The sequence below is a fragment of the Myotis daubentonii genome, chromosome 1, assembly GCF_963259705.1.
Source record: "Myotis daubentonii chromosome 1, mMyoDau2.1, whole genome shotgun sequence".
NCBI lineage: Eukaryota > Metazoa > Chordata > Mammalia > Chiroptera > Vespertilionidae > Myotis > Myotis daubentonii.
Window position 1 is genome coordinate 141345773 of NC_081840.1, and position 21519 is coordinate 141367291.

The 21519-nt window shown below is 40.4% G+C and overlaps 1 protein-coding gene across 1 annotated transcript in view; it reads right to left on the reverse strand.

Moving 5' to 3' along the window:
• Positions 1-21519, reverse strand: part of APBB1IP (amyloid beta precursor protein binding family B member 1 interacting protein) — a 111080-nt gene that overhangs the window by 56874 nt on the left and 32687 nt on the right. The window contains exon 2 of the mRNA XM_059661374.1: positions 878-949. Within this exon, the coding sequence (XP_059517357.1) occupies positions 878-949 (72 nt within the window). The remainder of the gene's footprint in view (positions 1-877; positions 950-21519) is intronic.

Sequence of the window (21519 nt, forward strand, 5' to 3'; positions counted from 1 at the left end):
TCTGGGAAGTACATCTTGAAACAAAACAGGCCAGTGGAGAATGATGAGAATGAGAAAGTTAATTTTTACAAACAAAAGAAAAAAATTTCCTGTAATGATGCATTTGTAACATATGTACTATACATTTTTCTTTAAAAACACACACTATTTTTATTTATTTTGTAGAAAAGCTTAAGATCCCTACCTTCTTTAGGAATATTGGGTTGTTTTTATTTCAATATTTTATGCAGGAAGTGATGAATCAACGCTGCTCTGATTTATGAGAACACTGCAAGGCACTCCAGTTTGCCTGACTCTGTAACCTGGGTCCGCAGCCTCAGCGCTCCAGTCACTAGTGACTGACCCTGCGTTAATCTGGTCTTTCTCAGACCTGAAGCCTATGGCTGAGTGGCTTTCATGCTACCTGAGGGGGCGAAGTTCTTACAGTGTAAAGAGGTTACAGTAACTCCCTTTTAGTCCTTTAAAATGTAGCATTTCCTCAAAAATTGGTAAAAATTTTTACTAATTTTCTTACCTAGTCTTTCTATAAAGGTAAGTGCAGGGGAGATTGTTCAGTGCTGGTAGTTGTGGGAGGGATTTACTTGCGGAAAATCCCTCCATTAGCTAAATGATTGGCCACAATGAGCATGGAAATTGCCAAAACAGAAGGTATGTGTGACCAATGCATTCAACCAATTGAACTCAGGTATAATTTGGAAAAATGCTTTATTTCCTGGCGCCCCCTGCCCCCCCGCCCCACTGACACAGTTACATCAGCAATATATAATATCATCAATCTCCATTTTTTAAAAAGATAGCTCTCTTTTCAGATTAAAATCTAATTATGTAACCCCATTTTTTTTTCTTCCTAATTTGATAGTTAAAGAAGAAGATTTACCTGGGTCAAAAGATCCATCTCGCCCAGCAAATTGCTGAACATTTGGTCGATATCATCATTTGACTCATCCATCTGAAAAAGAAAGAAACCCAGCTATAAACAGTCTAATAAAAGCCTGATCTCTCTCAACCGAAGGACTTGTATGCATGCATATAAGCATAACCAATGGACATAAGACACTGGGGGGTAGGGGGAGGCCGGGGGAATGTCAAGGGGTGGGGGGAAAAAGGAGACATATGTAATACTCTTTGTAATACTTTAAGCAATAAAACAAAATTAAAAGAAATAATAAATTATAACAAAAAAACACAACAACAAAAAGCCTGATCTTTCGATGATTGTCCCATCTCTTTTTTTTTCTCTCCAGGTGTCATATGGAGAGGAAGGCTCATTTCAGCTTAAAATTCCATGACTGATCCCATTCCTTGGTCCAAGATTGAACCAAACCCTGGGAAACTGTCTCAGAGCTACAATCAGACTTTGTTTCTCCAGACCAATCTAGTCTCTGGGGCCAAGTGGACAACGTGAGCATTGTTCAGGAATTCACCTCCCTGCAGGAAACCCTCCTTAGAGATGGAGCAAACCTCATGCACAGGTGGTTATGAAGGAGAGAGATGCAGAACTTCACCTCCACTTACAAATTTACACAGAAATATGTCAGGAGTCAGAAAGCATCTTTACCAAATGATTCTCTGCTTTACAAAAGCTCTCTGAAACAGCAGCTTTGCTTATTGACTTGGAAGTATTGGGGTGATAAACACTTAGAACCAAATGGCCACACAACCAAGTGATGAGAGACTGAAATAAATCCTGATGCGGTATCTTACATCAGAACCTTTCTTTGCCTAAGACAAAGGAAGCAATTGCTCAAGAAAGGAGAAGTGTTTCCATACAGTGAGGCGGGACACCCTGTGAGGTCCAACTAGCAGCTCTCCTGACACTTCTGGCAGGGCTGGATTAGGAAATTAGGAGACGTGATTACTAGGCCTCCTTCAGCTACTCCTTAGTAGTATGCTGTTTGGCAAAGGGAGTTAACTACTTCACCTGTAACATGAGTTTGCTGGAGATACTTTCTAAGGGTCCTAAAATGCTCTAAAACATTAGAAGATTAATGCTAATTACATTCAAGCTAAGGAGTCTGGTTAGAGGATCAGCATGGGTTTTAATTATTATTTATGTTAACTTAAACATATACAAAAGTAGAGAAAATAATATTATGCTTTTCATGAAACCAATGTTTAGCTTTAACCATTGCCAATCCACAACTGATATTTTAATTTTAAATATAATACCTATGTTTTCTCCCAATAATTATTTTGAAGCCAATATTATTTTTCCATAAATATTTCAGTATGTAGCTCTAAAATATTTTTTTTTTTTACCATAACCATACTACTATCATCTCTGTGATGATTACTAATTTTCCAGAACACCCTATCTGGCTTTAGCGGGGGTATCTTGCAGGAGCATGGGTAGCTACAAAACTGGACTGGCCAGGAAAGGGCCAGGAAGGGGACTTCCGTTAAAACTCGAGAGGTCTATGATATCGTGGGACAAGCACATTCCTAAGAAGCAGACACACATCAGAGAACCAGGTGTGCACACACACGGGATGGGGGAATTCAAGGAAACCGTTCAGTGAATGCTCAGGGTCTTTCACACAAGGTAGGCAGGTGAGCACTCAGGTATGAAAGTGACCGGCCAGGCAGACACTGCAGGTGTGAGTCTCTATGTGCAGGTCTAAGCGGTCACGGAGGACTTGAACAGCGCATCAGTGAAGAAACATGGAAGATGCCCATCCTCTTTATGCGGATTCACTGCAGTCAGGAGGAGGAGACAGAGCTGCAGGAGGGGAGGGGAGTCAAAGCTGGCTCCATTTGAATGTGGTTTTATCCCCTCCCAGTTGCTTACAAAGTATCTGAATCATACCCGCCCTTCAATTTATCTACAAATGGAGGGAAGAAAGTATTTTAGTCACCAAAATGCCCTTGGTTTCACAGACCTTTCTTTCAAAAAGTTAATCTGGTATTCAAAATCCTATAATGGGTGATTCATTCATTGTTTTAATAAGAGGAAAGTAACAGAAAATAATAAAATTGCAGAACTGCCCATTTATTTTCATTAGAATATTATGTAGTAGGGGGATGGGGGTGCTGGAGGGAGTCAATGGGGAAAAAAGGGGGACATATGTAATACTTTCAACAATAAAAAATTATTTTAAAAAATAATATTATGTAGTATAATAATGTGACAAAAATAGAAGAATCAGATGAATAATTATTAACAGGATAAGTTGACAGTATTAGTGTTAATATATTTCCAACTTTTCATAAGGGAAAAATAATCTATTCAAAGTGAAAAAACATATTTATGTTCTGACCTCAAAACAGCCAGCCAGTATTGCAATATAGTCACAGGATCCAAAGATAATGCTAATAAGAATAATCTTGCTATTGATGTTTTCTTTTAAATCATTACATTTGGAAGAGTACTAAAGTGATGAAGAATAAAGTCTTGAAAGGAAATATGACACCCATGAATCAGAAAAACCCAGAGCCCAAAGACCTTGGTTTCTCAGCCTGTGCACGCCACTGATACACAGCGGCTTAAGGACATCCAGAATATCTTACACTTAAGATGGAAATAACTCAAAACAGAGTTCTCATGACTTCTGCTGACACTCTTCTAGGTTCATTAGGGAAAAATCTTTCCCCTTGCCCTTTCATTCCTCTCTCCCAGAGTCTGTTGTTATGGAATTATTAAAAGCAGTCAGCATAAAAAATGCGCTGTAAACCTAGGTGTAAGTAAATCTGCTACTGAGCGTAGCAGATTTAAAAGAGTTGCGTCCTTGGTGAAAATAATAATTCATTTGAATTAAGAGCTATTATTAACATAAATTCATGAATTTATATTAATCTGTAAATACAATCATTTTACATACTTACCTTATTTCTGGAATGGACAGACCCAGTCACTCAAATATACGTCCCCCTCCCCCCCCAACACACACACAAGTGTGACAAAATAGGGATGTGTCTGTGTCTATTTGCATGCGTGGTATTTTTCAAAGGTCAAAATTAAGTTGAGAGAGAGAGAGAGAGAGAAACACCCATCCCCAAGAGCTGCAAGTGTTATTTGGGTCAACAGCAGGGAGGGGCTGCCTTAGTGAAGTAACAGATTGCAAAACAAGCAATGTGTTATCATGTTGGGTGGAATTAACATCTTTTTGTGAGTATGTCATTTCTGAGTTCCGTTTGTGTCCTGGGAAGAACACCAAACTGCTGAGTAAAAGAAAACTAGAATAGTACTTTATCAGATGGATTTTGTTGTTTTTTGGGGGGTGGGATGGGGAATGGATAGGAGAGAGGCTGAAATTCTCCCTAGATCTCCTGAACATCCAAGGAAATTTTCCCCAATGCTTACTATTTCCCTAAGGCTCAAATTTCTAAGCCTTAGTTTTCATCCTCAAATACTTTCTCTTTTCCACATATACAAACTTCACATATACATATTTTAAAAACCTACCCGTACTAAAAAAAAAAAAAATGGTTACTATGTGAGGTGATGGGTGTGTGAGCTGAATTTTTTGTGGTAATCATTTCACAGTATATGAATATATCAAATCATTATGTTGTACACCTTAAACTGTAGTATTATATGTCAACTAGAGGCCGGTGCACAAAAATTTGTGCACTCAGCGGGGGGTGGGGGGTCCCCCCAGCCCAGCCTGCACCCATTTGCAGTCCAGGACCCTTTGGGGGATGTCCACCTGTCGACTTAGGCACACTCCCGGGGGGCTCTGGCCTAAGCTTGCAGTCAGACATCCTTCTGGCAGCCAGGGAGCCCTCGGGGGATGTCCGACTAAAGGCTTAGGCCCCCAAGGATTTGGGTCTAAACCGTTAGTTGGACATTCTTAGTGCTGCCACAGAGGAGGGAGAGGCTCCTGCCACCACCACTGCGCTGGCCAGCCATGAGCCAGCTTCTGGCTGAGTGGTACTCCCCATATGGAAGTGCACTGACTACCAGGGGGAAGCTCCTGTATTGAGTGTCTGCCCCCTGGTGGCCAGTGTGCATCATAGCAACTGGTCATTCTGCCATTCAGTCAATTTGCATATTAGCCCTTTATTATTATTACTAGAGGCCCGGTGCACGAAATTCGTGCACTGGGGGGTGGGGTGGCCTCAGCCCAGCCTGCCCCTCAGTCTGGGAGCCCTCAGTGGATGTCCTACTGATGGCCACAATCTGGCAGCAGAGGCTCGGAGCAGGCATCCCGTGTGTGTGTGTGTGTGTGTGTGTGTGTGTGTGTGTATGTGTCTGCTGGGGCCTGGCCCCAGCCGCGCCACGTAGGCTCGGAGCAGTTGCCGTGTGTGTGTGTGTGTGTGTGTGTGTGTGTGTGTGTGTGTGTGTGTGTCTGCTGGGAGCCTGCCCCAGCCACACCGTGGAGGCTTGGAGCAGGCACCCCTCTCTGTTGATCTCTTAGGCTCCTGGCCTCCACTGCGTGTTGCACTCTCCCTTGAGCTGTGGCCAGGGTGGGGCCACCCTTGCCTGCTGTGGGATCACAGCAGCGACCCAGGAGTAGGCGCACACGGGGGTTGGCTGCAGGCCGCCCTTTCCTGCTGTGGGATCGCCACAGCGACCTAGGGGCAGGCGCACACGGGGGCTGGCTGCAGGCTGCCCTTGCCTGTTGTGGGATCGTCGCAGCTTCTCCGATCACCGATCAAAGGCCCCCTGGCTCTTGCCTGCCGCCTGGGTTTCCAATCACTGTCCTTCCCCTTTCACCTCCCATCATTGTGCCTACGTATGCAAATTAACCACCATCTTTGTTGGCAGTTAACTGCCATCTTTCTTGGCAGTTAATTTGCATATTGCCCTGATTAGTGAAAGTACTGTCAATTACCCTTTTTGTCTTTTATTAGATTAGATATAGAATGTCCCTATTTCCCCCCTTTTGCCCCCTCTCCCCAGCTCTTGCCCCCCACTTCTCTCTGGCCATCACCATACTGTTGTCTGTGTCCATGGGTTGTGCATATATTTTCTTTGGCTAATCCCTTCTTTAAATTCACTTCTTTAAATTTTTATTTTCAGATAAGTGTTTATAACTGCACTATTATATATTTTCTATTATACCATTTAGAATTAAGATATATTTTAATTGAACCCTTGTAAATTTTAGCACAATTTAATAAATTATGCTAGAAGTAATTAGGAGATTTTTCATGTAATGCAGATACATTTCAATTAATATTTTATTAAGTTTTAATTTTTTAATATTTTAATTTGAAATAATCTCATACATGTAAAAAAACTATAAAATACTGCAGCATATTATATGTACCCTTCACCCTATTTCTTAGGTGTTAATAATTTAAACATAATCATTATACAACTAACAAAATTTGGAATATATTTTTCTTATAATCTCTTTAATGTTACTTGATCCATTTACTTTGTTTTTGTTAATCTTCACCCAAGGATATTTTTTCCATTGAATTTTAGAGAGAGTGAAGGGAAAGGGAGAGACACATTGATTGGTTGCCTCCTGCACATGCTCTGATAGGGACTGGGGATCAAGCCAGCAACTGAGGTACATGCCCTTGACTGGAATCAAACCGGGGACCCTTCAGTCCTCGGGCTAATGCTCTATCCATGGAGCAAAACAGGCTGCAGCTTAATTCATTTACTTTTAATCTATATGTGTCTTTATATTTAAAGTGGGTCTTGTTTTTGATTCACCCTCATAATCTGTCTTTTAATTGGTGCATTTATGCCACTGACTTTCAGAGTGCTTATTGATAGGGTTACTGCCATATCAAGTGGCTTCTGGGGCTTCTGGTCCTGGCCAGTGGCCTGGGATTGGATCCATCATGGGTGGCAGGCGGCTTCTGGGGCTTCTGTGGCTGGCCTGCGGCCCAGGATCGGATCCGATCACGGGTGGCAGGCAGGAAGCTTCTGGGGTCGCACATGGGGGCCTGGATGGCGGCTTGCACTGGTAGTTCGCGCTGTCCCACCCTGCCTGCAGTATGCAAATTAGCTTCCATCTTTGATGGCGGTTAATTTGCATATCACCCTGATTAGCCCATGGGAGGCATAGCAAAGGTACGGTCAATTACCTTGTTTGTCTATTATTAGATAGGATTATATCTCAATAAAGCTGGGGAAAAATCTGTCCTAAGTACTCTGCAACAAGACATATATTTTATCTATGGCAAAGTTAACTTCATATATTTAATTCAGTTTGGATGCAGGTGTCATTGCTCTTCAGATTAGTAATTTCAGCTATGATTTGGGATCTCGATCAGGACAGACCTTATTTTACCTGTCAGGGTAGCATGCCTAAACTGAGCCCATTTATTATGTAACAAACATTTTCATTCTTCTTCTTCTCTGCATTCTCTTCACACATGCCCTATTTTGTCTAATGGTTGTTATTCATTTATTACTCCAATTTAGAAACTTGAGTGTAGTCCTTGACACCTCTCATTTTTCCATCCAATCAGTCAAAAATCCTCCCTGTTTTTCCAGCATTCTCCTTTATGTCCCCACTGTGAAGCCATAGATTAGACCCTCATCAGCCCATCCAGCCTCCAGCCTCCCAGATCCTCCATCAAGCCTCACCACCATCACTGGGAATTTGAAATACAAATGTGCATGTGTCACCCTCCTGTTTAAAACCTTCATGGCTGATCAAGAGGAAGTGGAGACAGTTTAGGTCTTAGCATGTCCTTTAAGTCCTTCATAATTTCCCCAATCTACTTTTCAGGGTTCAGCTCTTGCCATTCAGGGCCCCTGATGATTTAAACAGGCTTTAAAAAATTCTTGGTCTTTATATATGCTACGATTCGTGCACAGGTGGGGTCCCTCGAGGTGGCCTGCGGGGATTGGTCCCCAACTTGCGCCCCCAGCCTCGCAGCTCTGCAGTCCTTCCTGGCACCCCACCTTGGCCTGGTGCCACCCCCTCACCTGCTCCACCATCCCGCCTGCAAGGCGATCGATTGGGTCTGCCCCCCCTGCCTCCCCCTCCCAACTGGTTGCCTGCCGCTGCCACTGGTTGCTGTCTGAAGGGTGATCAGTCAGGGTTAACCCCCCCCCCCCCCCCCCGCTCCCTCAGTGCCTGGAAGCCAGGTGGTGGCAGCCTCGCCCCCTGCCACTGCTGCTGGTCGCAGTCTGCAGGGTGATCGGTGGGGCAATCAGGCCCCACTCGCACCCTCCTTGGCTGGTGCCACCCCCTCACCTGCTCTACCATCCGCTGCGGTCCCAGGTCCCACTCTCATCTGGGCCCATTGGGGCTGGCAGCTCCTCCACTCTGTCTGCTGCCAGCACCACCGACACCTGCCATGTTCCACGCTGCCCCCTGGTGGTCAGCACACATCATAGTGAGCGGCTGAACTCCCGAGGGCACCATTTGCATTATTAGGCTTTTATTATATAGGATTTCCTTTAAATAATATCCATTTCTGCCCATTTCTCCTTCATAAAATCCTATTTATCATTCAAAACCCAGCTCCTGTGTCAATACTTCAATGGGTCTTCATAATCAGTAGAGAGATTTGCCAGCCTTGCATCTGGGAACCATATCAGTAAATCCTGGTCCCAACAACAACCTTGATATCATATTTAATCTCCCTGGGCTTGAAGAGAATAATGCATAATTCATAAATTGTTGTGACATTTAAACAAAATAGCATACGATTCTTGGCATAAACACCAATAATAGCATGTACCATACTGAATCATGTTCTTTTTGTTACTATGTTAGAATCTCTTTCCAGACTGGGAACTATTATTAAGTAAGGATCAGATCTGGTTAATCTTTGCATTAAAAAAATGCTTTGTTGAAAGCCTAAGTCTCCTCCCAAACTAACAGGAAAAAGTGCGCTAGAGCGCAGGTCTCAGGCTGCCTAGGGAGCTAACATTCTACCTCCTGGGCCCTGGACATGGGCCCTGCTGCACAGCACGCAGAGGCCTGACACTCACTGCATTCCAGGGCAGCACAGTCCGCAGAAGCTCTAGGTTTGTGGAACCTCACTCACTACAGCAATAGTTCTTTTTCTGCAGTGCTTTCCAAACGAGTAAATACTAATAGTTACACAGACAAACTTTGTTGGTAAGCACAGAGATTTCATTGGAGCTCACATCCATTTAGGCTTGAATCAGTTTTCAAACTCCCATTTTTTTTTTTTTTTTAGTAAACTCTAATAACTACCCAGCTTGAATGACATTAACAATAACTTTCCTTCTTAGCTAATTCAATCTCAAGTTAGTTAAGATTCAAGTAGTAGGTTAATTAGCCATTATTTAATACCTAAAAACAAGTTATGTCTTCTATCTTAATTATTCTTTTATTCACATCATATGGCTAATTATTTTCATTCCCATAAGCATAGATTTATAGCTCACTTTAGAACAGCTTAATTATACAGTAATATCAGGTTATCTGCGTTAATTTAATATATAATTTATAATATATTTGTTTTGCTATTTACTTAGAATTACATGTCCCTGCCTTGTACTGGGTTTGAAAATAGAGACTAAATTATATGTGCATATGTGTACTTGTCGATGCCACATTTTGATTTTTCATATTCATTAATTTTATTTATATATTTATTTACTTATTTTGTTTTTGATGCAATTTTATTTTCCAAATTCTCTTCAAGGTGTATATTTGACTATAGCTAGAATGATGGGGAAGCACATTATTTATTAATATCTCTCTTATATTTTTAATTGAATTTATTGGAGTTACATTGGTTAATAAACCTATATAGGTTTCAAGTGTACAATTCTATAATACATCATCTGTATATTGTATTGTGTGTTTCTCACCCCAAATCAAGTCTCCTTCCATCACTTATCACCTGTTTACCTTCTACCTCTCCCCCATCCTTTTTCCCTCTGGTAATTACTATACTGTTGTCTGTGTCCAAAACAACTGTTGTTGTTTTGCTTCATCCTTTCACCTAGTCTCCTAGTCCCACTCCCCTCTGAGAGTTGTCAGTCTGTTCTCTGTATCTATCTTGTTTTTGTTCATTAGATTCCACATATAAGTGAAATCATCATATAGTATTTGTCTTTCTCTGATGGCTTATTTCACCTAGCATACTACCTTCTACCTGTTGCGAAAGGCAAGATTTCCTTCCATATATATATATATATATATATATATATATATATATATATATATATATATATATATATTTACTGCTGAGTGGAATTCCACTGTGTAAATGTACCACTTATTTTTTATCTACTGATGGGCACTTGGGCTTCTTCCAAATCTTGGTTATTATAAATAGTGCTGAAATGAACACAGGGGTGCATATATTCTTTTGAATTAGTGTTTTGGGTTTCTTTGGATATATTTCCAGAAGTGAAATCGCTGGGTCATAAGGTAGTTCCAGTTTTTTTCCTTTTTAAAAAAATACATTTTTATGGATTTAAGAGAGAAGAAGGGAGAGGGAGAGTTAGCAGCATCAATGATGGGAGAGAATCATCGATTGGCTGCCTCCACATGCCCTCTATTGGGGATAGAGCCCGCAACCTGGACACGTGCCCTGACTAGGAATCAAATTATGACAATCTGGTTCATGGGTTGACCCTCAAGCACCGAGCCACACCAGCTGGGCCCATTTTTAATTTTTTGAGAAAACTGCATAATGTTTTCCATAGTAGCCACAAAAGTCTTCATTCCTATTAACAGTACACAAGGGTTCCCTTTTATCCATATTCTCACCAGCAGTTTGTTGATTTTTTGATGGTAGACATTCTGACAGGTGTCTGGTGATGTCTCATTGTGGCTTTAATCTGCATTTCTCTGATGATCAGTGATGTTGAGCATCTTTTCATGTCTACTGGCCATCTGTTTGTCCTCTTTGGAGAAATATCTATTCAGGGTCTTGGCCCATTTTTTAATTGGATTATTGTTTTTGGTGTGAAGTTGTTGAGCTCCTTATACATTTTGGATATTAACCCCTTATCAGATAAGTCATTGGTGAATATGATCTTCCATTTAGTAGGTTGTCTTTTCATGTTGTTGATGGTTTCCTTTGCTATGCAAACACTTTTTAGTTTGATGTAGTCCTATTTGTTTCTTTTTTCTTTTTTTCCTCTTGCCTGAGGAAATGTATCAGAAAAAAAATTACTACAAAAAATATCTGAGATTTTGTTGCCTATGTTTTCTTCTAGGATTTTTATGGTTTTGAGTTTCATATTTAAATCTCTAACCCATTTTGAGTTTATTCTTATGTATGGTGTAAGAAGGTGGTCTAGTTTCATTTTTTTGCATCTTTCTCTATAATTTTCCCAGCATCATTTGTTGAATCATGTGTTTATATTTAAATTTGCTAATTTGTAAAAACAAAAATGAATACACATATAAACATGTTCAAATACTGCCCGCTAATATATGTTATATTTCTTTGCTATGTACTAAATTTTGAGCATAAGAGTATTAGATGAAGGATTTAATACATTTAAAACAAAAAGATTTATTCATAAAAACATAAAAGTTTGTATATTAAATAAAATAGGTAATAATAAACATAAGAATTTTTCATAAAACAAAAACCAATGAAAAAGATTGCTTTTCTCCCAGAGGGAAAGTAGGGGAGGGTGGGGGTAAGGGGAAGAGATCAACGAAAGGACTTGTATTCATGCATATAAGCCAAACCAATGGACACGGACAACAGGGGGATGAGAGCATGAGTGGGGGGAGGGGAGAGGGAAGTTGGGGGTTAATGGGGGGGATGAGGACACATTTGTAACCAATAAAGAAATTAAAGGTTAAAAAAAAAGATTGCTTTTCTTACAGATTTTATAAAGTGCACCTAACAACTTCTTCATAAAATAAAAAAGTTAAAATGTTTATCTTGCGATTATCAATTCTTGGCCTTACAGAAATGACACATTCACTGGCAGCCAGCATCAATGCAATACAGTCTATGCTATTTCAATTTTTATAAGGACTTTATTTGTCAAAAGTCTGCTTTCTTGTAGTGCCCGATTAGGAGATTATGAACTCATGGTTGTTCTAATTTGAATGGTTACAAAGCTTATCTTTTCAGCTGTGTTCTTAGTTATGCATAATCCTTACTTGGATTGAGGTACTGATACCAATAACACAATAAAAATATTAGAGCAGCAAGGATTAAAGGAAAAACCAGAATACTTGTTCATAAAAAATTTAAAGGAAACAACAAGGAATATATTAAAAATGACTTTCTGATCAATAAAATGATCAATTTAAGTTCAGACATGTTAGAATTGATCATCAAAATTCTAGCAGAACAGTTGCTACTTATCTACCAAGGAGAAATCAGTCCTCTCTATTGCTTCTGAGCATGGCTGTGAGTTGAGATAGATAGATAGATGATAGATAGGTAGATAGACTAGATGGATGGATGGATGGATAGATAGATAGATAGATAGATAGATAGATATCATTCCCCATTCCCTCTATCTGCCTGATAATAACAATAATAACTGATAACTATTAGGTGTTCTCAGGCTGTGCCAGGCTCTGTCCTTGTGCTTTACATGTTCTGCTGATTAAATCCTTCCTCACAACCACCCTATGTAGGACACTTCTATTTCCATCTTATAGATGAGGAAGCTAAGGCACCCAGAGATTAAGTAACTTGCCTAAAGTTACACAGTTTAAGTCAGTCAACAAATATTTATTTATTTATTTTTTTAATATTTTTTAATCTTTATTGTTCAGATTATTACATTTGTTCCTCTTTCCCCCCCCCCCATAACTCCCCTCCTCTCAGTTCCCGCCCCACCCTCTGCCCTCACTCCCCACCCACTGTCCTCATCCATAGGTGCACGATTTTTGTCCAGTCTCTTCCCGAATCTACCACACCCCTTTCCCCCCCAAGAATAGTCAGTCCATTCCCTTTCTATGTTCCTGATTCTATTATAATCACCAGTTCATTCTGTTCATCAGATTATTTATTCACTTGATTCTTAGATTCACTTGTTGATAGATGCATATTTGTTGTTCATAATTTGTATCTTTACCTTTTTCTTCCTCTTCCTCTTCTTAAAGGATACCTTTCAGCATTTCATATAATCCTGGTTTGGTGGTGATGAACTCCTTTAGCTTTTCCTTATCTGTGAAGCTCTTTATCTGACCTTCAATTCTGAATGATAGCTTTGCTGGATAAAGTAATCGTGGTTGTAGGTTCTTGGTATTCATCACTTTGAATATTTCTTGCCATTCCCTTCTGGCCTGCAAAGTTTCTGTTGAGAAATCAGCTGACAGTCGTATGGGTATTCCCTTGTAGGTAACTGGGTTTCTTTCTCTTGCTGCTTTTAAGATTCTCTCTTTGTCTTTTGCTCTTGGCATTTTAATGATGATGTGTCTTGGTGTGGTCCTCTTTGGATTCCTTTTGTTTGGGGTTCTCCGCGCTTCTTGGACCTGTAAGTCCATTTCTTTCATCAGGTGGGGGAAGTTTTCTGTCATTATTTCTTCAAATAGGTTTTCAATATCTTGCTCTCTCTCATCTTCTGGCACCCCTATAATTCTGATGTTGGTACGCTTGAAGCTGTCCCAGAGGCTCCTTACACTATTCTCGCATTTTTGGATTCTTTTTTCATTTTGCTTTTCCGGTTGGATGTTTTTTGCTTCCTCGCATTTCAAATCGTTGACTTGATTCTTGCGCTCCTCTGGTCTGCTGTCGGGAGTCTGTATAATATTCGTTATTTCAGTCCGTGTATGCTTAATTTCTAGTTGGTTCCCCAATATAACATCGAGGGTCTCATTAGATTTCTTGAGGATCTCACAACATTTATCGGCGGTCTCACCAGTCTTTTCGAGGGCCTTACTAAGTTTATCGGCAGCTTCTAGACAGTTCTTAAGAGACCTTAAAAGTGTGGTTCTGAACTCAATATCTTCCATTGACAGTTTTGTCCTGTTTCTTTGTCTCCACATTTTTTATGCTTTCTTGGTACACCCCCTAGTGGTCTTTGTGTGCAGTCTTGTTGCCTTTAAGCCTTGATTGATGTCGGCAATACCGGGGGTGAGTTGACCTCCAGGCTAACTGGCTATGAGAGTCCGCTGGGTCTGCAGTGGGAGGGCTTCTGTGCTGGATCTCTAAGGCGGTGCTAATCTAGCGTTTGCCTGAGGCTATCCGGCAAATGGTTCTGCGCAGGGCTTGGGCAGGGCGGGTCCCAGGGGATCTACAGGGCTGGCCGGAGCGAGCAGTTATGGCTGCTCTCAGTTCCTTCCCCAGGGGCTCTGCCTCTCAGAGTCCCAGCAATGGCTGCAAACCTCGGAGAGAAAGCTGCCTTCGAGTTCCGACCGAAGCCAGACAGTCCCGCTTCTCCCGTTGGAGTCTTGCTCCCCAGAGACTCGCTCGGATCTGGAGCTCAGAGTCTGAAACTCCCTCCCGATTGAAAACAACAACCGCGCCCTCCGCCACCAGCCCGCTCCGCGCACGCACTCCGCACCTGAGTATTTCACTTCAGCACTGCGCCTCCTCTGAGTCTGGGTATGATATTCTCTTTCCTCCTAGTTGTAGAATTTCCACTCAGCCAGCCTTCCTGTGGTTTTGGATGATGTCCGTTCTGTCCTTTAGTTATATCTCTGAAGTGGTTGTTCGAGGCAGCGATCTCCTGCGTTAACCTACGCCGCCATCTTGGTTTCTCCTTTTTTTTTTTTTTTTTTTTTTTTATACCAAGTAACCTATAGGGTTACTTCTTGGATCAACAAATATTTATTGATCCCAGATACTGTTATAGGCCTTAGCAAATCTCTGGAAGATTTTTCTCTTTGGGTTTTCCACAATTGTATTTCTCTTCATCAATGTGCTAAGGATGAACTATCTAGGACAGTGGTCGGCAAACTCATTAGTCAACAGAGCCAAATATCAACAATACAACGATTGAAATTTCTTTTGAGAGCCAAATTTTTTAAACTTAAATTATATAGGTAGGTACATTGTTAACTTAATTAGGGTACTCCTAAGGCTTAGGAAGAGTCACACTCAAGGGGCCAAAGAGCCGCAGTTTGCCGACCACTGATCTAGGAGATTATCTACATATGACACCCTTTCAATTTTAAAGATAATTAAATAAAAGTGTTTGCATCCTTGCATTGAGACTGTTAATTTTTTTACCCTACATCCTATCATGTATTTTTTAGTGCAGGTGAACAGCTAGATTACCCAAGCTTAAATATCTAGATAAGAAAAAAGGTTGAAAAATATGAGGTTCTGTCAGTATCAATTTGCTTTGGTATTTTTAATTTTTTAAAAATTTAAAAAGTCATGTTTTTTCAAGGAAAAATGTCAGCCCACACATTACAACTACAGATACAAAAGAAGAGAAAAATTTTAAAATCTGTTCATGATAAGGATCACATGAAGTAAGAAATAAGTTGTGCAACATCCAGATGATCACAAATGCTGGTGGAAATTATGAAATAGCTAGATTACAGTGTGACTGGAAAATAATTGACAATATTGGAATTTACCCGACTCCTTCAGTGTAGTTTTTTCTCTCCCCCCTCCCCTCCCCCAAAATGCAATGAAGGCACTTAACAAGAGGAAGTGGTTCACAGAACAACATAGCACATGGTTAAAGGTTCTTGTAATGTTTGGGGGAAGGGAGGAAGCTAAAGATTTTGTGTAACAGGAAACAGAAGCACCTCTGAAATGACACATCATATCAAATAATATCCAACAAAAAAGTAAGATGAAAAAATCTCTTGGGCCAACTTAACTGCTTTTGTTCAGTACACCCGAGAACATTGAACATTTTAAGAAATAGACTGACTAACAAGGGATTATCCTATTATAGGGTAATCACTATGGTGATATGAATAATTCAGACCAATACAACAATCACATGGGAAATTGGTATGAACATTGTGATATGTATGTGTATGGTCATGCAAAAGGAATGGCCAAAAACAACTGGGTTCTTTATTAATCAATATTGTGATGGCAAAAGTTAGAGGAAAAATATTTTAAAATCAAAAGTTAATCATAAAATGACATGATTAATTTCAATTTAAAAACTATTGAGAGGGTGCTTTGAAAAGCCTTAGAATTTATCACAGTGTAGAAACTGACATACACACACAGAACATGGGATGGGCTACCATATTTTTTTAAAGTATGATTTGATTTTTAAATTCACTTACTTTTTAATTAATCTGCTTTTGAGTGAATGCAGGGTGGAGTGGGGCCGAGTAAATCTGCTAAGTCAAGCTCTAGGGCAGGTGATATGGCTATAAAAGACCCAAAAAAGTCCAATAGGACTCAGAAGTAAATAGTATGTGACACAGGGAAACAAAGGGCAGCTCATCGAACACAATTTTCTCACTTCCATCTGTCCACATGGCTTTTCTATATCTCTGGGAAACAAGCTGTGGACTAGGGTCATTTGGATTTACATGGCCTGAAAAGAGATGAGATTTTAAGTTCCCTTTTTGTTCTGTTTGGAACATCTATATAAGAAATGGGGAACTGTTTTGTATTTAGGATCTACTGTGACATGAAACCAAAGTGACAGTATAATTTCAGGTTTTTTTGAAGAGATGAACATAGAAAAATATTATTCACTTATTTGTAAATAAAACTGCAGACATTAATTTTCATATACTAACTCCTGTGAATAGTTATCTGTACTCACTGTTTCTTACTCATCTCTATATTCCTTGAAATTACTCTGCTGTGGCTGAATGTTTGGGTCTCCACCATCCCAAATTCATATGTTGAAACGCTAATTCCCAATGTGATAGTATTTGCAGATGGAGCTTTTGGAGCTAATCAGGGCATGAGGGTGGAGCCTTCATGTTAGAAATAGTGCCCTTATTAGAAGAGATATGAGAAAGCCTGTTCTTCTCTCTCCCTTCCCACCATATGAGTATACAAGAGGACAGTCTGCCAACCAGGAAGCAGGTCCTCACCAGACACAGGATCTGCCTGTGCTTCGATCTTAAACTTCAGATTCCAGAACCGTGAGAAATAAATATGTGTTGTTTAAGCCACCCAATTTATGGTATTGTAATAGCAGCCCAAACTGACTAAGACATACTCCGTTGGACTTTTGTTCCCACCGTGTCACCAAACTGTGTCAAGATTACCAATGACTTTCATGTTCCTAATTCAATGGTTGATTCGTAGCATCTTAAACAGAACTTAACACCATTCGTGGATCACACTCTGTCGGAAATCTCTGTTCACTTGGCTTCCGTGAAAGCCTTCTTTCCTGCTCTTCCTCCTAACAGAGGCCAATTGACCTTGAAGCTTCAGGGGTCCTCACTTGCAGGCCTCTTCTAAGACTGCTTTTCTCTTATGGCACTCAGCAGCAGCATGGAACACTGTTCTCCGGCTGGGAGATCATCCTGGTAGGGGTTGGAGTGAGGCCAGTGGGCTGCCAGCACTACCGACATCTGCCAGACTCCAGCAAGAGCTAGGTCCATGGTAGATCTCAAGGACTTGGATCCCATCTTTTATTCCAGGGAGAAGATCTGAAGGAGATGCTTTTGTGCTCTGCTCCTTGTGTGGGGTCACCTTGACCCAGGCTCATTCTGGCCACCTTACATCACCCCCAGGAGCAGCCTAGCAGTTGGAAGTGAGCAGAAACTGAAGGTTGTGTGGTCCTGACAGAGTTGAACCAGCTACCTTTTGGGCTACGGGGAGCCATAGGGTGTTATGCCATATCTAGTGAGAGAAAATGCTTAACTTCTCTGAGGTCCTGCTCCTGGGCACCACCACAGTAAGAAACCACAGAGGAAGTCACAGATGAGGCCTTACCACAGAAAGCTGTAAGACTGAAATAAACTTTGCCTGCTCTCTCAGTAACAAAATTAAATTTTGAGCAACCATGCTGGAAGAAAGACTAAATTATCTATTTCCTCTATAGAAAATTGTATTTCAAATTCATCCTCAAATGGAGAGTTGATCAAAGAATATGCAGCCAAAAATGTGGGGAAAAAATAGTCAGTTAATAAATAATAATAATAATAATAATAATAATGATAATGTGTTACTTTTTGGATTTTGTGACGTTTGTAGTATTTATTTTAAAGAATTAGTAATTTGTTGTGATTTCCTTTCTCTCTCAAGATATTTACTTTAGTTCTTAATTTTTTCTCCATAAATTTATATTTTTAAAAAAGGGCATCTCCCCAAATTGTGTAAGATTTAGGCCCCAGGGATCCGGCTTGTCCCTGTCTACTTCACTGGCCTCTTCTTGCAGCTGCCCCCAGTGGTTCCTGTCATCTCCCTGATCCCCTAGTTTTCCTCCTGAGTTCCATCTACTCTCACTCCCTACACGACATCAAGCTTTAAATACCACATATATGCTGCCAACTCCCAAAGTGCATCTCTAACCCAAACTTCTCTCTTACATCATATATTCAACTGCTACTTAGCACCGCCCTGCCCCTGCCTTTCTGATTTTATCTCCTTTAACTTCGCTCACATGGGCTCCCAGCTGTTCCTTGGTCAGCATGCATTTGTACATGCTTTTCTCTTGGTCTGGAACACCTGTTTCCTACTTCCCTAAATGGCTTGCTCTCTCACTGCCTTCAGGTCTTTGCTTAAATGTTCCCTCATTACTGAGGCCTTCCCTAACCTATTTCAAAATCAGCTCTTTCCCACACCCCAGTTTTCCCTGTTTATATTCTTCTTCGCTTACCATCTAGAATGTAAGCTCCAGAGAACAGGGATTTGATTGCTCTGTTTACTGCTGGATTCCCAGAAAGTAGAGCAATATAGACACATGATAGACACTAAGTGAATGGAAAAATAAATTTTAAAAAATGCAATATATTCACCTAAGCTTCATGAGGGCAGGGGACATCATTTTATTCTTAGTGCTGAGCATGGTACCAACGATGGCCATGGAAAACCTTCGAAAGTACAGTGGGGCCTTGACTTACGAGTGTCCCGACTAACGAGTTTTTCGAGATACGAGACGTTTCTCAGCAGATTTTTTGCTTTGAGTTGCAAGCTAAAATTCGGGTTACGAGCCAGTTTCAGATACCCCACCGCTAGTTGGCGCAGCGAACGTCACAGTGAACGCCACAACATCAGCCCAGCATCACGTGTCTCACTCGTTCACTTCTTGATTTGACATACGGGTAATTTGAGTTACGAGCTCCGTCACGGAACAAATTAAACTCATAAGTCAAGGCCCCACTGTATTTGAACACTTCTGTATTTCAATAAATGAATGCCTCAAGGCAGAGCAATGGAGGAGAAATGAAGAGAGGAGATAGATGAAAAAAAAGAGGAATGATTCTATAACCACCACAGTGGGTGTCAAGAATAAACAAAGGATGTTGACACCAATGGGTGAGAGTTGGGGAATGCTATTCACTCAAAGTGTCACCCCTGATTCTGCTAAGTCAAGCTCCAAGATAAGTGAGAGGTGAGATGCTTGAATATGACCCAAAATGCTAAGCACAACTCAGAAGTGAAACTATGTGACACAGAGAAACATATCGCTTACCACTTTCAAAGGGAATGTCTTAAATGGAAAACTTGGTGGACACACCTTAACCAAATGATCAAACTTAGAATCATCATTGGTGAGACATCATGACATCATGTGCCCTGACATGATAAACTGAGGATGTGGCTTCACCTCTGGAACACTGAGGCCAAAATGTTTAGCTTGAGTCCAGCTAGTCAAGAGGAATCAGTAAGATAATTCCAAAATGAGGGAAATGAACAAAAGAACTTGTCTGGACTTTTCAAATATAAAAAAGGGCATTTTTGAGATAATTTGGAAAATTTGACTATAGTCTATATATCAGGAAAATGTGTTAAATTAATTACATTTCCTGAGTGTGATAATTGTATTGTGGTCATGTCAGAGAATGTCTGTTCTTAACAGAAAAGCGATGAAAAAAAAAAAAATAGAGCAAAGGTGATAAAATGTAAACCTGGGTAAAGGCAATATGGGTGTCCATTGCACTATTCTGACTTTTGTTGTAGTTGAAGTTTTGAAACTTCAAAATAAAAAGTTGAAGAAAACAGAACCAATCTTTTAAGTCAGATAGAACTGAGTTTGAAAAAGCAAAGCACAGCAAAACAAAACAAAAAAGAAAGAGGAAGAGAAAATAATGAAAAGTAAAGGCAGGCAAAGACACTGTGCATTGCTGATATGTATCATATCTAATTTTCACAAAAAACATGTAAGATTAATATCTGGCCATGACTTTGAGATCTATCTCTTGACAAAGTGGAAAAGGAGAGGAAAGCATATGCCTGGGACTAGATGTCTTGCTTAATGAACAGGTTGGAATGGTATATCTGGTAATCATAAGATTTTGATTGCTGATTTAAAAATATTAATCTCCTACTCTCTTCCTCTAACGCCAAGTTGAAAGTGAAAAAAGATAAAGGGGAGGAGGCTAAAACGCTTTGGTTTCAATTTTGCACTTGATTTTGTCAGTGAAGACCAATGTGTGATTTCCCTCTGTGATTGCTAAAAATTCTTAAATATCCAAGCATGGGAATTAGTGTCAAATGACTTTTTAAAAAAAATTCCAAAAAAAAAAAATTCCCAGAGAGTTCATTTGGGGATATTTATAAAGAATTCTGAAGAATTAAGGGTCATGATGTTGGCCATCACTGGAGTAATGAGAACCAGGTATGTCCACTGAGGCTTGGGAAACGGCAGTAGGTAGAGCACTGATCTCCAGTCTTTGCTTAGAAAGCACAGCCATCCAAGAGCTGAATCTACCATAACATGCAGCCACTGAATTGTTGAATACTACTCTAGGACTGATAGTCTGCAACCAAAAGGAAAAACTAAGGCAGCTTATTTCTTGAATTCAAAAATATATATTTTTACATTTTAATGCTTCTGAAATTATGGCTGATCCAGTAGAACATGAAATTTGGCTACCACCAAAAGGAATCAGCTATAACGTAGTTTTTATCTATAAACTGAGTAGAGCAGAAAAGGTATCTATTCCTGTAATTGTCATTTAAGCTGAGTTATCTTGGAGATTAAAAAATGGCAGCTGAGTAAGTGGATACTACACAGACAGACTCCCAGGCCTAAACTGGAATTACAACTAAAATACAAAAAAAAAAAAAAAAAAAAAAATTCTGAAAAATCAACCCTCATAACCAAGGATGGAAAGCAGAGACTGCATAGAGACTGGTAGGAAGGACAGAGATGTGAAAGGGTTGGCAGGCTCCCACAGACAACAGCTGAAGTTTCAGCGAGATATCTCAGCTGTGGGAGTTGCCACTGGGAACTCTGGCGTCTAAACACCAAGATGGGTCCCCCAGTAGAGAGCACCAGAACTGAGAAAGGTGCCCACATAACATCTGAATGTGAAAAGCAGAAGAGTTGCTCTCTGCCAGGGAGAGACAGCTGTAAATGCAGGCAAACACTTAAAAGGGCAACACACAAAATTCCCTGTGAAGCAACTCACCTTGAACTCTGGCAGAGGGAGAGCAGAGTGGAGCTGTATGAGCAGAAGCCAGGACTGGGGGCTCTGGATTAGAGCTCAGAAGGCAGACACTCTGGTTTCCTGTGCTGAGTCATTCCCTCATGCTGAGGAGGACTTCTACAGACCTTTGCTATCCAGGTAGTTTTTGCTACAGGGAAGACAGTTACCACACACTATTGGAAAACCCCATGCCCGCACCCTATGGAGTTTATGA